The sequence below is a fragment of the Varanus komodoensis genome, unplaced genomic scaffold, assembly GCF_004798865.1.
Source record: "Varanus komodoensis strain SLA01 unplaced genomic scaffold, ASM479886v1 scaffold11, whole genome shotgun sequence".
Lineage (NCBI taxonomy): Eukaryota > Metazoa > Chordata > Lepidosauria > Squamata > Varanidae > Varanus > Varanus komodoensis.
Window position 1 is genome coordinate 24,643,102 of NW_025335317.1, and position 12,583 is coordinate 24,655,684.

The window sequence follows — 12,583 nt, forward strand, 5'->3', positions numbered from 1 at the left end:
CCCACCCCCTGCCCAACCCACGCTCAGCACCAGGACCTTTCAGCTGGCCCCCTGGTGAAAAAGTTGGAGGACCCCTGGTCTGGAAGTTTCTCTGTACACTTAGCCAGAACTCCGTGGAATTTACACCCACGGAAATTCCACACTCCGTGGAATTTCCACCTGTGATTTGCACAGAATGACTATGTCCTTTGGTTGTGTTGTTGCTCTCAGGGCAGGAGTTATAGTCATTACTTAAAGGAATGTTTGTTTTCCTTTTTTTGCTGTATGAGGACCATATAGGTGGGGCGGGCTTGCATTGGGACAAGTGACTAGTCTCCAGCAATGTAAAAAGTGACATGAGATCAAATGGAGGGCTTTCATTTTTCCCCAGATAAGGCAAATAAAATACATTTTATATTAGCACTAGAGGAACAGTGCCTTAGCAAAGCTGTCTTCTTTGATTCGACGACCACAGACTTTGATGGGTTTTCCTTCTTTATACCATGGTACAGAACTTTATTCTAATTGTTTGTGAATTTCTCCTTTTAATTTCTTCTTCTAAGGCCAAGATGTGCATAGCTACAGGTCCTGGCAAGGATATGTTTGAGAGCACAGGAATAATTGGAAGAGCAATCTACTTGAAAGCAAAGGTAATTCTAACAAATGAATGGGATACATTTTTCACAGTAAACAATAATATTTTCTGAAAACAAAGTTTACATGTGTGAAAATTCTGGGCTGTCCCCTCTCTCTCTTCCCTCTCTTTATGTGTGTGTGCATGTGTGCTTGTGTATCAGTTGTAAATTAAAAGATGCAAGTATAATTCTTTAGGGTTCTTTTTCCAGACTAACCCAAGGACACAGGAGAAGTAACTAGACAGTCTCTTCTTGATTTATCTTCAGCTGAACTGTATATGTACCTTATCCTATAGGGCAGTGATGGCGAACCCTTTAGAGACTGAGTGCCCAAACTGCAACCCAAAACCCACTTGTTTATCGTAAAGTGCCAGCACTACAATAAAACCTGAAAACTGAGGGTTTAGTTTAGGAAAAACAAGTCACAGCCAGTCCAAGCAAAATATATGTATCCTTGGCAGCACACTGACCAGCCATGCGAAAGCTCGGATAAATTGCAGCTAACAAGTTGCGGCTTGTGACATCATCGCCAGGCACCACTGCTCCTTTCCGAGCGTGCGCGTGGCCCCTGTGTCCACTTTTATCCACTGCTCGGCCGCTGGGCGATGCTGGGGCGACTTGGCTCGCATGCCGACAGAGAGGGCTCTGCGTGCCCAGTGCGGCACTGTGCCATAGGTTCACCACTACTGCTATACGTGATAGGCCTTGACTATGCGTGGTGGTGGTAGCACTGGTATTTACCAAATGTTATTGATAATTAGCCTGCATCCCTTTCAATGTAATATTATGAACAAACTAAGCTGTATCCTAAGCCACTAACAAATGACACCATTCAAGCTTTTATGAGGCAAATATTCTGCACCTAATAATAATAGCCACTTTAAATACTATTTTGTTATGGATTCCCACTGCTGTTCTAATGTTGATCTTTGGTATATTTTAAACATTGGAACTATATATTTTGTGCATTTTAAATATAAGAAGCTGCCTAATGAGGGCTTACCCCTAAAAGTCAGCTTAAGCATTATCTTAAATAAATAATTAGGAAGGATAGAGTCTTGGGGCCAGCAACCCCCAGGAGTTTTGAACTACAGCTCCCATCAACACCGGCCCAATATGATTGATGTCAAGGTTCAAAACACCTGGATGATCCTACATTGCTTCCTGCTGATATATATCTCAGTAGGAGCAACTCCAGAGGGTAGAAGAGATTGGTCTTGTTTCCCAGTGTAATGTTTCATGTGGCCATTCTCAGCCCACTCCCCCCAATCCCAAGACTAGATGCATGAAAGGTAAGAGGAAAAAGCCCCGCCAGTGCTGTTAACACCTGTGCTTTGCCAAGGGAACATTATGGCTGGTGCTTGCACCATCTCAGGAGCAAAGGGACCACGCTCCAACTCTCCTGTTGGTGGAATGGAACTTCTGGAAGTATCAACAAGCTGGTTTTCAAATGACCTTTTGTATTTTAGGAATTATACCAGGCAGCCTCTGAAGAGATAAATGGTCCCATCAGTTCAGCTCACCAGTGGGTGGACATGTCTAATGTTACTGTACAGCTCAATGCCACTCATACGGTAAAGTACTGCCAAGGTGACTTTTTAGGTGGGAAATAACCCTGTTGTGCTATCTACATGCATAATGTTTCATATTGTTTTTCCAAAGGGTAAAACATGCAAGCCAGCCTTGGGGTACAGCTTTGCTGCAGGTACTATGGATGGTCCAGGAATGCTCAATTTCACCCAAGGCAAGTGAGGGGCAGGGGAATGGATTATATTCATTATTGTTACCACTTGAAAAAAATCACATGCAGTATTAACTTTGTTGATTCTATTGTGTTGCCTATCTTGTATTCTAATATTTTGGATTACAATACATCATTCTAGCATTATGTCCCAGTGTGGGAACAACAATCCTTTCTTCTCAAACACCTGGTAATCCATTTTTGGATATTTATACCATGCCTCTCTGTGACAAACTAAAGATGACTGTTAAACCAAAATTTATATCATTTTAGAGGTTTACCTCTATATTTAAGTTTAATTAACTACTGAATTGACTATACCTGTTAAATTGGTAGGTGGCAGTAGGTACAGGAGATGGAAGTAGGGCTAGGCTGCAAAGGAAGAATGTAAACAAATAGCAAGGAATTGCAGGGATGATGCCAGGAAGGCTAAAGCAGAAAATGAGCTGGGACTAAGGAAAGGATGCTAAGAACAAGAAAAACCCTTCTTAGATAAATCCAAAACAAAAGACATGTGAAAGAAAATGGTGTCCAGCTACTTAAAGTGGATGGCAAAGTGATCACAGATGACAAGGAAAAGACTGAGGCACTCAATTCCTACTTTGCCTCAGTCTTCTCCCACAAGATCTACAATGAGGAGAAAGTACAAGCTGAAAGTGAGGGATGGCAGCCCAAGGTTGACAACTGAAGGTTCAAGGCATATCTAGATAGAATAGACATGTTCAGATCTCCAGGGCCTGATGAACTCCATCCCAGAGTCATAAAATAGCTAGTGGAGGAGCTCTCAGAACCACGGGCTATTATCTTTGAGAAATCATGCAGAAGAGAAATGCCAGAGGACAGGAGAAGAACTAAAAAGCGGGGAAAGACAAACTTGGGAATTACAGACCAGTTAGTCTGACATCAATCTGTGGAAAAATTCTGCAGCAAATTATTAAAAATTCAGTCTGCAAGAATGTAGAAGAAAATGCAGTGATTAATAGAAGCCAACATGGATTTATCAAAAATAAATCCTGTCAGACTAATTTAATCTCATTTTGACTGGGTAACCTCCCAGATGGGCAGAGGGAACACTGTGGACATAATCTACCTTGACTTTAGCAAAGCTTTTGACATAGTTCCTCATGACATCCTGATAAACAAATTAGCAAAAAGTGGACTAGATAGAAAAACTATTGCGTAAATCCAAAATTAGGTGGCTGCTAAATCAGACACAACAAGTGCTCATCATTGGCATCTTGCCAAACTGGAAGACGGTAACTAGTGGGGTGCAATTAATGATTTAGATGAGGAAGCACAAGGAACAATAATCACATTTGAAGACAATACCACTGGAACATTCTGGAAGACATGCAGGGCTGAAAGCAACAGAATGCAATTTAATAAGGACAAATGCCAAGTTCTCCACCCAGGAAAAGAAACCTAATGCATCAATACAAGATTGCTCAACAAAACTGAAAAAGACCATGGGGTTACAGTGCACAAGAGGCTAAATATGAGCCTACAGTGTGATGAAATTGCAAAAAGGGCAGATGCTATTTTGGGATACATTAATAGAAGTAAACTGAAAGAAATAGTTCCCCTATATCCTTCACTAGTCAGACCTCATCTAAAATACTGTGTCCGGTTCTGGGCACCAAAATTTAAGAAATTAAAATTAGGGTTCAGAAGAGGGCAACAAAAATGATCCAGGGTTTGGAAACACTGCCCTATGAGGAGAGTTAGAGAATTGGGCATGTGCAGCCTTGAGAAGAGAAAACTGAGTGGGGGGCATGATATGCCTCTATAAGTACCTCCAAGGCTGTCACAAAGAGGAAGGTCAAGATCTCTTCTTGCTGATGCCAGAGTGTAGGACATGGAATAGTCAATTCAAGTTACGACAAGCCAGACTCAGGCTAGATGTCAGAAAAGGTTTCCTCAGTGCCAGAGCAATACAGCCAGTGGAACCAGCTGCCTGGAGAGGTTGTGGTCTCTCCCACACTAGAGACATTCAAAAAGGAACCGAACAACCATCTGAGTGGGATGGTGTAAATTGGTGACCTGCAACAGGAGAGATTGGACCTGATGGCCTTCTTGGCCCCTTCCAACTCTACTATTCTATGATGATTTTACTTCAGCAGTTTGAAAATCAGTATTCACCAGCAATATCATTTATTGATTACCACTATAAACATTTTTAGGGGGATGTGAAACATAAGTCTGGTACCTACTAGTACAGTTTTTTTCAAGACATTAGAACAGAAACCACATATCTGATTAAAGCTTTTTGAAAATACTAGGTTATGTAAATTACTCATTTTCTAAAATGTGCATATTCAAGAATTAGTTGGATAATCTACTGATATATATTTCTTGAAAAATATTAAGAAGGATGGGAAAAATTCTATCAACACCTATCTATTGACAGGCACAATGGAAGGTAATCCATTCTGGGACGCAATCCGTGATAGTATCCTTGTTAAGCCATCCAATGAAACACAAGAATGCCATAGACCTAAGCCTATTCTCTTGCCTACAGGAGAGGTATGAAACAAGAAATCTTGCAGCCAATGACCTTTGACTTGTTGGGGTCACCTTCATTTAGGATCCTCCATGTTAGATCTTGAGAGAAAGGGTGCCACCCCCCCACCATGTCTTTAGCTTACTGAGCCCAAAACATAGCTTAGCTTCTTTTGCCTCTCTTCCATTGTTTTCCTGGCACACACAGATCTCAGTTTCCTCTTCCCTGTCTGCACATGTGCAGGCAAGAGGTACAGCACTTCACTTTGTTCAGAACATGTCACTTCATTCAGAAGTTCTACCTCCTCCCCTGCTATTCCGAGCAATTAACCATCAGCCTTCCAAGCAGAAGGAAGGCGTAGTGATACTGGACCAACAGGTTGGACCATAGTGAGACTGGAGCAGCCGACTTGAGCAGATTAATGTAGTCCTTCTGGCCCCAGTATTTCTATCCTATCCAAACCTCCAAACCTTCCATAATACTTTAGACATGTACAAAATGTTCCCAAGTCTTAGAGGAGGCACTTCCAAGTCGGAGGAGAGTAGATTTTTTTGTTGAGGGGGTAGGAGAGTAAAGTAGCCTTCTGAATTAATTACCCCTTCTTCACTGCCCAGCTCATTGCATAACAAAGAACTTGTACTAGGTTTCCTATTTCCCAGAGTCCCTTACAGCACATATTGGAGTCGGATACCCGAAAGCCAGACACTGTGATGTTCTGTGAATTTTTCAGAAATTACAAGAGCTTACATACCATCTGGTTCATGGCCTCAGTATCTCATGATAGATGCTGAGCACTTAATTCTGTACAATGCAGAGTGCATTAAAAAATGGAATCCCTGCCAATGATCTGATGGGTGGGAAAGGAAATATGCATGAGGAGAACAACTCCTTGCCCTGTTTCTCCCCCTGAATGGTGAAGGGTAACCTTTGTCTTTCCAAAACTAGGCCCGAGTTGGTCAGCTGATAATTCTTGTCTCTTAAAATAGCAGTGGTCAACCTGAGGGACCCCTGATGTTGTTGGACTTTAAGGATGATGGAAATTATAGTCCCTCAACATCTGGAGGGCCAAGGCTGCCCACCCTGCTATGAGGCCTTCCAGATCAGGCTTGTTCAGGCTTGCACCTAGGAGGCTCTGTTTAGCTTCTCCTTGAGCTGGCAACAGCTGGTATTTGCCTTTGCCCCATCTTAATTGGATACGACAATGTCCAGGACTCACAGGGTCAAAGCACTGGGACTTTCTGATTAGCTGGGATGGTGACATCATCATCATCATCATCTCTCTTACCCATCTTCTCTCTGAGTTTAGCTTAATCCTTGCAGGACTGGGAGCAGGAAGCTGGGGCAGGGGGTAGGGAGGCGATAGATTTTCCCATCATCCCTCACTACTGGCTTGCTGACTAGGGCCAGCAAGGGTTGCAGGCCAGCAACATCTGGAGGGCCATAATCTGCCCATCCCTGCTTTAATATACCATCCTCTCACATACCTGCTCATACCCCCAATTCCCTTGAGCAACATTAGTGGAGAAGTTTGGCTGTTGATGGTAATCTTGTTAGTGGTCAAATAAGACTGACACAAGATTCCCCTTCTTTCCTGAACTACATAAGCTTTCCAGACCTTATCCCTGGCATCCAAACATAATTGATATTCAAATAGTTACCATTGGATCTGCGGCAATAGTGGCTCTTCCAGGAGAATTTACGTACGTATTGCTATTCTGTGTCTATAGTATTATACATTTATGGGATTTTGTGCCAAGATTAGAAATGGGATCAAAATAATACACTTATTCAAGGAAAAGAGCTTGTTCTGGGAAACAGAGCTACAGTGACACAGTTTGGAGAGCAACGAAGAAAAGCAGAACTTTGACAATGTAGAACAGACAATATTGCATTTAAATATTAACTTACTGTAAAGTATGCAAGGAAATTGAATCTCTGATGGACTTTACAGTTGGAACAAAATGGCTCCAACCCAGCAAATATTCATCATGACTAAGGAAGTAATCTGCCATACGTTTACCTGGCTATAAGCCCCATTGAATTAATGAGACTAGAGCAGACATGGATTGGGTTGCCTGAAGGTCCCATTGCATGCAGTAGGGCTCAAGCTACTCATTATTACCTTCTTCTCATAGTAAGACTTAGCTGGATTGGAGCCAATATATTCCCATTCTGTTCCTACTCATTTCCACAAGGTCAGCCATGTCAATGATTTTTGTTGACCTCTTAACCAGCGGTGGGCACCGTTTCTTGGATGGAGGGCTGCACTGATGGCTACGGAATTTGTGAGGTCCACAGGGTTGGCTGCCCTAGCAGTGGGCAGGGTGATGGTGGGTACAACCAAGACAGGTGGGGCCACACATACTCCCTCTTCTCCTCCCTCCCTCATACATACAGGGACCCTTCACACTGTCTCTGTCTCTCACTCACACACCTGTGTCCTGAACTAATGCCCTACATCCCTTCAAGGGACTTTGAATGGAAAGGTATGGAAACTGATATAGCTATTTTCATGTCTCTCAGGACAATGTCTGGGCGAAGAGTACGGGAAGCTCTGAAGAGAGTAAGTATGGAGTTTCAGATTAGATAAAAATAAATTACCCAGAAAAGGAGTTTTCCTCTTCCTTACTTCTCAATTTTCCTTTGAATGAATTTGCTAGTATATGGGACCTATTAAGCTAGTTCAAGCGATACCTTCCTTCTGGTATACCTGCTTCTTGTACTGCCCACACTCCCAAAGTACAACCTCCTCCCATTCAAATCTAGGGCAGTTCACACTGAAATGCATTTTCAATTATCTTTCAAATGGCTCACTTTTCTGATTTTTGCAACACAATTGTCAAATTGAAAAAAAAACCTGTTAAAGCACCCAGAGCATTTCAGCTATTCGACAGTATAGAAAATATAATAAAATAAATTATGACATGAAATGAAAAAAATTGGGATGAACCAAACTTAAGATGGAAAATGAGAAGTGGAGAGAAATGGAAACTGATTCATCACAACATCAAGTTCTTCTTTGACTTAACTGTCTATCCTGAGGGCACCCCTGCAATGAACACAGGTATGCCCACACACTTCCAGAGCTATTCCTAGTTCCAAATACATAATGCTTTGACTAGTCAACTCTCTTAGCAATCAGAGCTTCTAAAACCCAGATATTCGAGGATTACATGAAGAAAGGGCTGAGCTCTGCAGCTTATTGACACAGAAATAGTTCTTGCTGTCCACCATGTAATAGGCATAGGTCAACTCTCCACCTGCCTGCAGGACATTTGGCCCCTGTAACTGCCTCTTCCAGTGATATACCATTCTTGGAAGGATGAGACCAAATCTGGGCACCTGAGTTCTTAAGCTTCTTCCTGGTGTCATGTGCTCTGCAAACTGTGGAAGCAGAATATTCAGATTATTCAGGCCCCTGTATTGATCCACCCGTTAACAAGACATTCATCAGTCTCAATCCCCACTGCAATTGCAAAGGGTAGCTCTACATTTGCTCATATGATCCCTGTCATTATAATCTCAGGATAACATGACAGAGAGGACAAGCCCATCTGTTTCCCTTCAGAAGAGCTGCCTCCTCTTTGGTCCTGAAGATCTAATAAGTACAGGTGTCATAAGTACAGGTTAGGGGACAAGTGGCTGGAGAGCAGCACTTGTGAAAGGGACCTTGGGGTACTGGTTGACTGCAGGCAAAACATGAGTCAGCAGTGTGATGCGGTGGTCAAGAGGGCGAACGCCACCCTCGGTTGCATAGCCAGAAGTGTGGCTTCTAGATCGAGAGAGGTATTACTACCACTCTATACGACTCTGGTGCGCCCGCAACTGGAGTATTGTACTCAGTTTTGGGCCCCTCATTACAGAAAGGATATAGCCAGGTTGGAGTCAGTGCAGCATAGGGCCACAAGGTTGGTGGCCGGTTTGCAGGGGATGGGGCATGAGGCGAGACTGAGGGAACTGGGTCTCTTCAGCCTGGAGAAGAGGAGACTCAGAGGGGATATGTTGGCGACATACAGGTATGTGAGGGGATGTCACATGGAGATGGGTAGAGACCTGTTCTCCCCTGCAGAGGAAGGCAGGACGTGCTCCAACGGAGCAAAGCTCAGGGAGCCAAGGTTCCATTTGGATGCCAGGAAGCACTTCCTGACAGTCAGGACCCCGAGGGTGTGGAATGGGCTTCCACGAGAGGTCATTGAGGCCCCATCGGTGTGGGTGTTCAAGGATAGGCTGTACAGGCACATGGTGGGCATGTCGTGAGCGGAGCTGGCTGGTGCCGGAGGTCAGACTAGATGGCCCGGGAGACCCCTTCTGACTCGCTCTGTTTCTCTGTTTCTAATGCCAGCAGATTTCTAATTAGCTCCACCATGTTGTAGGGATAAGGGAGTAACAACAGGACAAGATCAGCTCAAGCGTGGCGTATGTATCTAGATGCTGGTAAAGTGAGACATGCAGGGAGCAGTGGTGAGGTGTCATGCAGTTCCTATGATGAACAGAAGGGGCCTCCCTTCTCCCATACCAAGCCACCTATCCACTGCAATCAGCACCTGAAGTTCCCTTGCTTCCTGGAGTATAGTGGGCATGGGTAGCCAGAGTGGGACTCTTTCCATTTGTGCTTCCACTGCTCTGAAATGCCCCCCCTCACACCCCGGTGCTTGTATTACTATCCTTTGGGCACCAGATCAGAATGGTTCAGTCTTCCCCAGTGTTTAAGAACTGAACTTTAATTTTTGGACAGCTTTGATTGTTTGGAGATTGATAAGTTTTGTTTTAATTTTGTAGATTTCATCCTTTCCTTACATTTTGCAATAGCTTTTTTCTCTATTGTTAGTCATTGTTGGAGCTTAAAGGTACAAAATATAAATTATATATAAATACAAGCAAAAAACCCCCTATTATTATGTCTGTGTTCTGAAATGGAAATTGTTCTGTTTCTTAGGAATTTGAAACTCATGGAAAATCAGGAATGAATATTTTGCTTTCAGGATTATGCAATGTTTATACCCATTATATAGCTACTTATGAAGAATATCAGGTAAGGACACTGGCAACACTCTAAGACAACATTTCTTTTGATAATAACCAGCCATCTTTTATTACTGTGACAAATCCTGGTCCTCACCCATTTTTTTTTTTTTAAATCAAAAGTTAACATTTGGAATTAATTGCTCCCAGGAATAAATGTAGAGAGATTTGGAAGTCCAATATGCAGGATGTGACGATTTAAAAGTCTAGAAATAGTTTCTAAATTACTGATGGTAGTAGCTCTACTTTACTTTGCACTGGACAGATTTTGCCTTGAATGTTGAGTCTGATTGATCAGAGGATTGAAAATTAAGTCATATAAGGACCTACTGAAAAAACTTGGTATGTTAGCTTTGGAAAGAGAATAATGTATATGCTAGCATTTTTCAAGTACCTAAAGGACTGTCACACAGAAGAACACAGCCTAGTTTCTATTTTCAAAGATTGTAGAACACAAAATAATGGATAAAACCTGGGCTGAACCCAACTGAGCACAGGTAGGAGCTCATTGTCAAGCCTATTTTGTGGCAGTGAAGGCAGCTAAAAAAGCCTCCTTCTCTGCCACCATCACATCCTCTGGGTGCTGTCTAGAGGAGCTGTTCCAAGTAGTTCATGGCTTTTTATGCATTGGCCCTAAAGAGGACCAGGTAGAACCCTTGGTGGCCCACTGTGACAAACTTGCACAGCACTTCAAGGATAAAGTTGCTCAGATCCAGCATGAATAGGACTCCACATTTGATGGAGTTTCTTTAACAGAGGCATCTGGTGCCCCGTCTGGTCCTATTTTATTGGGTAAGTTCCAGTTGTTGAAGCCTGATGATGTGGACGAGGTACTTGGACAAGTGTGGCCTACCACCTGTGCTCTTGCCCCTTGCCCCTCAAGGCTGCTTCTCCAAGCCAAGGAAGGAAAGCGAGCCTGGGTCCGGGCAGTTATAAATGCCTCTCTGAAGGAGGGGCCAGTCCTGTCTCCATTAAACGAGGTGATGATCAGACCTCTCCTGAATAAGGCAAGTCTGGATCTGAATGTTATATACATTTCAGCCCCAGATTAAAACTTTTTAATTTTCCTGCCACTCGGTTGGATGATTTTCCAGTTTTATATTGGCTTTTAAATAGTCTGGTACATGTGCAATAGTTGTTCTTATGTATTGTGCTGTATTGCTGTTGTTGTATATGTCTGCAAAAGAATTTATTGTACAGAGATATTTTATTGCAGGTGAATAGGTTTTAAATTGTTTAAATTGTTGGAGTTTGTATATTTTAATTACATTGTGTAAACTGGTTTGAGAGCATTATGCTAATGCTATAGATAAATAAATAAGTTGCAGGAAGACAGATTTTGGTTCAAAATTAGAAAAAAATGTGCAGGCATTCAGAACAGTCAGACAATGGAACTAGCTGCCTAGGGAGATAATGGGCTTTCTATTGCTGGAAGAATACTTGAGACTGTGAAGCCATCTCACAGGGATGCTTTAAACTAGAGGGCCAGTGTGGTATAGAGGTTAAGAGCACAGGAATGGGGCTCAGGAGACTGGGGTTCCAGTCATCACTCAGCAGGGAGCTCATCGGGTGACTTTCGGTCAGGCACAGACTCTCAGCCCAGCCTAGCTCACAGGATTGTTGCTGTGACGATAAAATTGAGACGAGAAAGAGAATGATGTAAACTGTCTTGGATTTCTGTCTAGATTCCTGCACTGAGCAAGAAGTTGGACTTGATGGCCTAAATGCCTTTTCCAGTTCTATTATTCTATAAACTCTCCCTTCTGATCCTAAATTATACTGCTGAAATTCAGAATGCTTACATTAAAAAAAAATAGGCATGTGAAAGAATTGTGGGCTGCATCTAGTTCTGGTCCTCAGGAGAAGTTTCCAGGCTACCCGTTCTTTAGTCTTTAATTTTTTAAAATATGTGTTTTTTACATCAGACCTTGGTTGGTGGATCTAAAGGTTCCAATGCAAAAAGAAAAAAGAAAAGAAAAAAGGACCCACTGTATTTGCTGAATAATTCGAATGTCTTCCTATCTCATCTCATCTCATCTCATCTCACCTCATAGGTTCAAAGATATGAGGGAGCTTCCACCATTTTTGGACCACACAGTCTTTCTGCTTATATCCAGTTATTCCGAGGTCTGGCCAAGGCTATTGCTACGGTAATAAAAAGTTGTATCAATGCATAGATGTGTAGAGAACTGGGACAAATTTCTCTCTGTGCTTAAATAGAAACAGAAGTGTAGGTTCTTTCAACACCATTTTATAAGCGAGTTTAAAGTCCATAAGCACTGTTATAGAGGAAAGGCAGTATCATAGTGAAATTCTTTTATTCTTGAATTGATGCTATGGTAAGCATACTTGTTGGCTAAAACGCCATCATTATATTGAGATCAGCGGCAGCCCAGAGAAGGGTTGCCCAGCTGAACTCTGTCTGGGGGCAAATGCAAAGAGCCATGGGGCCAGGGCCAACCTAGAAATGCCTGGCTTTGCGGATGCAGCATGCTGGAGCTCTCTGCCATGCCTAATCAGTAATGGATCCATTATGTGCGTTCATATTGCACACCGCATAGCAGGATCAAAAGAAATACGAAATCACTAAGAAGAATGCAAGCAGCATTGAGTCGCTGCCTGAACTTTAGATAACCCAGTTTGTATTCACATGTGATTTCACATGCTTTTGCCTTTCCCATTGTACAGAATATTTGCACAGGTTAC

The 12,583-nt window shown here is 42.6% G+C and overlaps 1 protein-coding gene across 1 annotated transcript in view; it reads left to right on the forward strand.

The window, feature by feature from the left end:
- The window catches only part of ASAH2 (N-acylsphingosine amidohydrolase 2), a 30,649-nt gene that overhangs the window by 11,066 nt on the left and 7,000 nt on the right, over positions 1-12,583 (forward strand). Inside the window, exons 7-14 of the mRNA XM_044420079.1 lie at positions 543-629; positions 2,084-2,188; positions 2,277-2,358; positions 4,763-4,878; positions 6,461-6,555; positions 7,379-7,418; positions 9,792-9,887; positions 11,932-12,027. Of these exons, the coding sequence (XP_044276014.1) occupies positions 543-629; positions 2,084-2,188; positions 2,277-2,358; positions 4,763-4,878; positions 6,461-6,555; positions 7,379-7,418; positions 9,792-9,887; positions 11,932-12,027 (717 nt within the window). The remainder of the gene's footprint in view (positions 1-542; positions 630-2,083; positions 2,189-2,276; positions 2,359-4,762; positions 4,879-6,460; positions 6,556-7,378; positions 7,419-9,791; positions 9,888-11,931; positions 12,028-12,583) is intronic.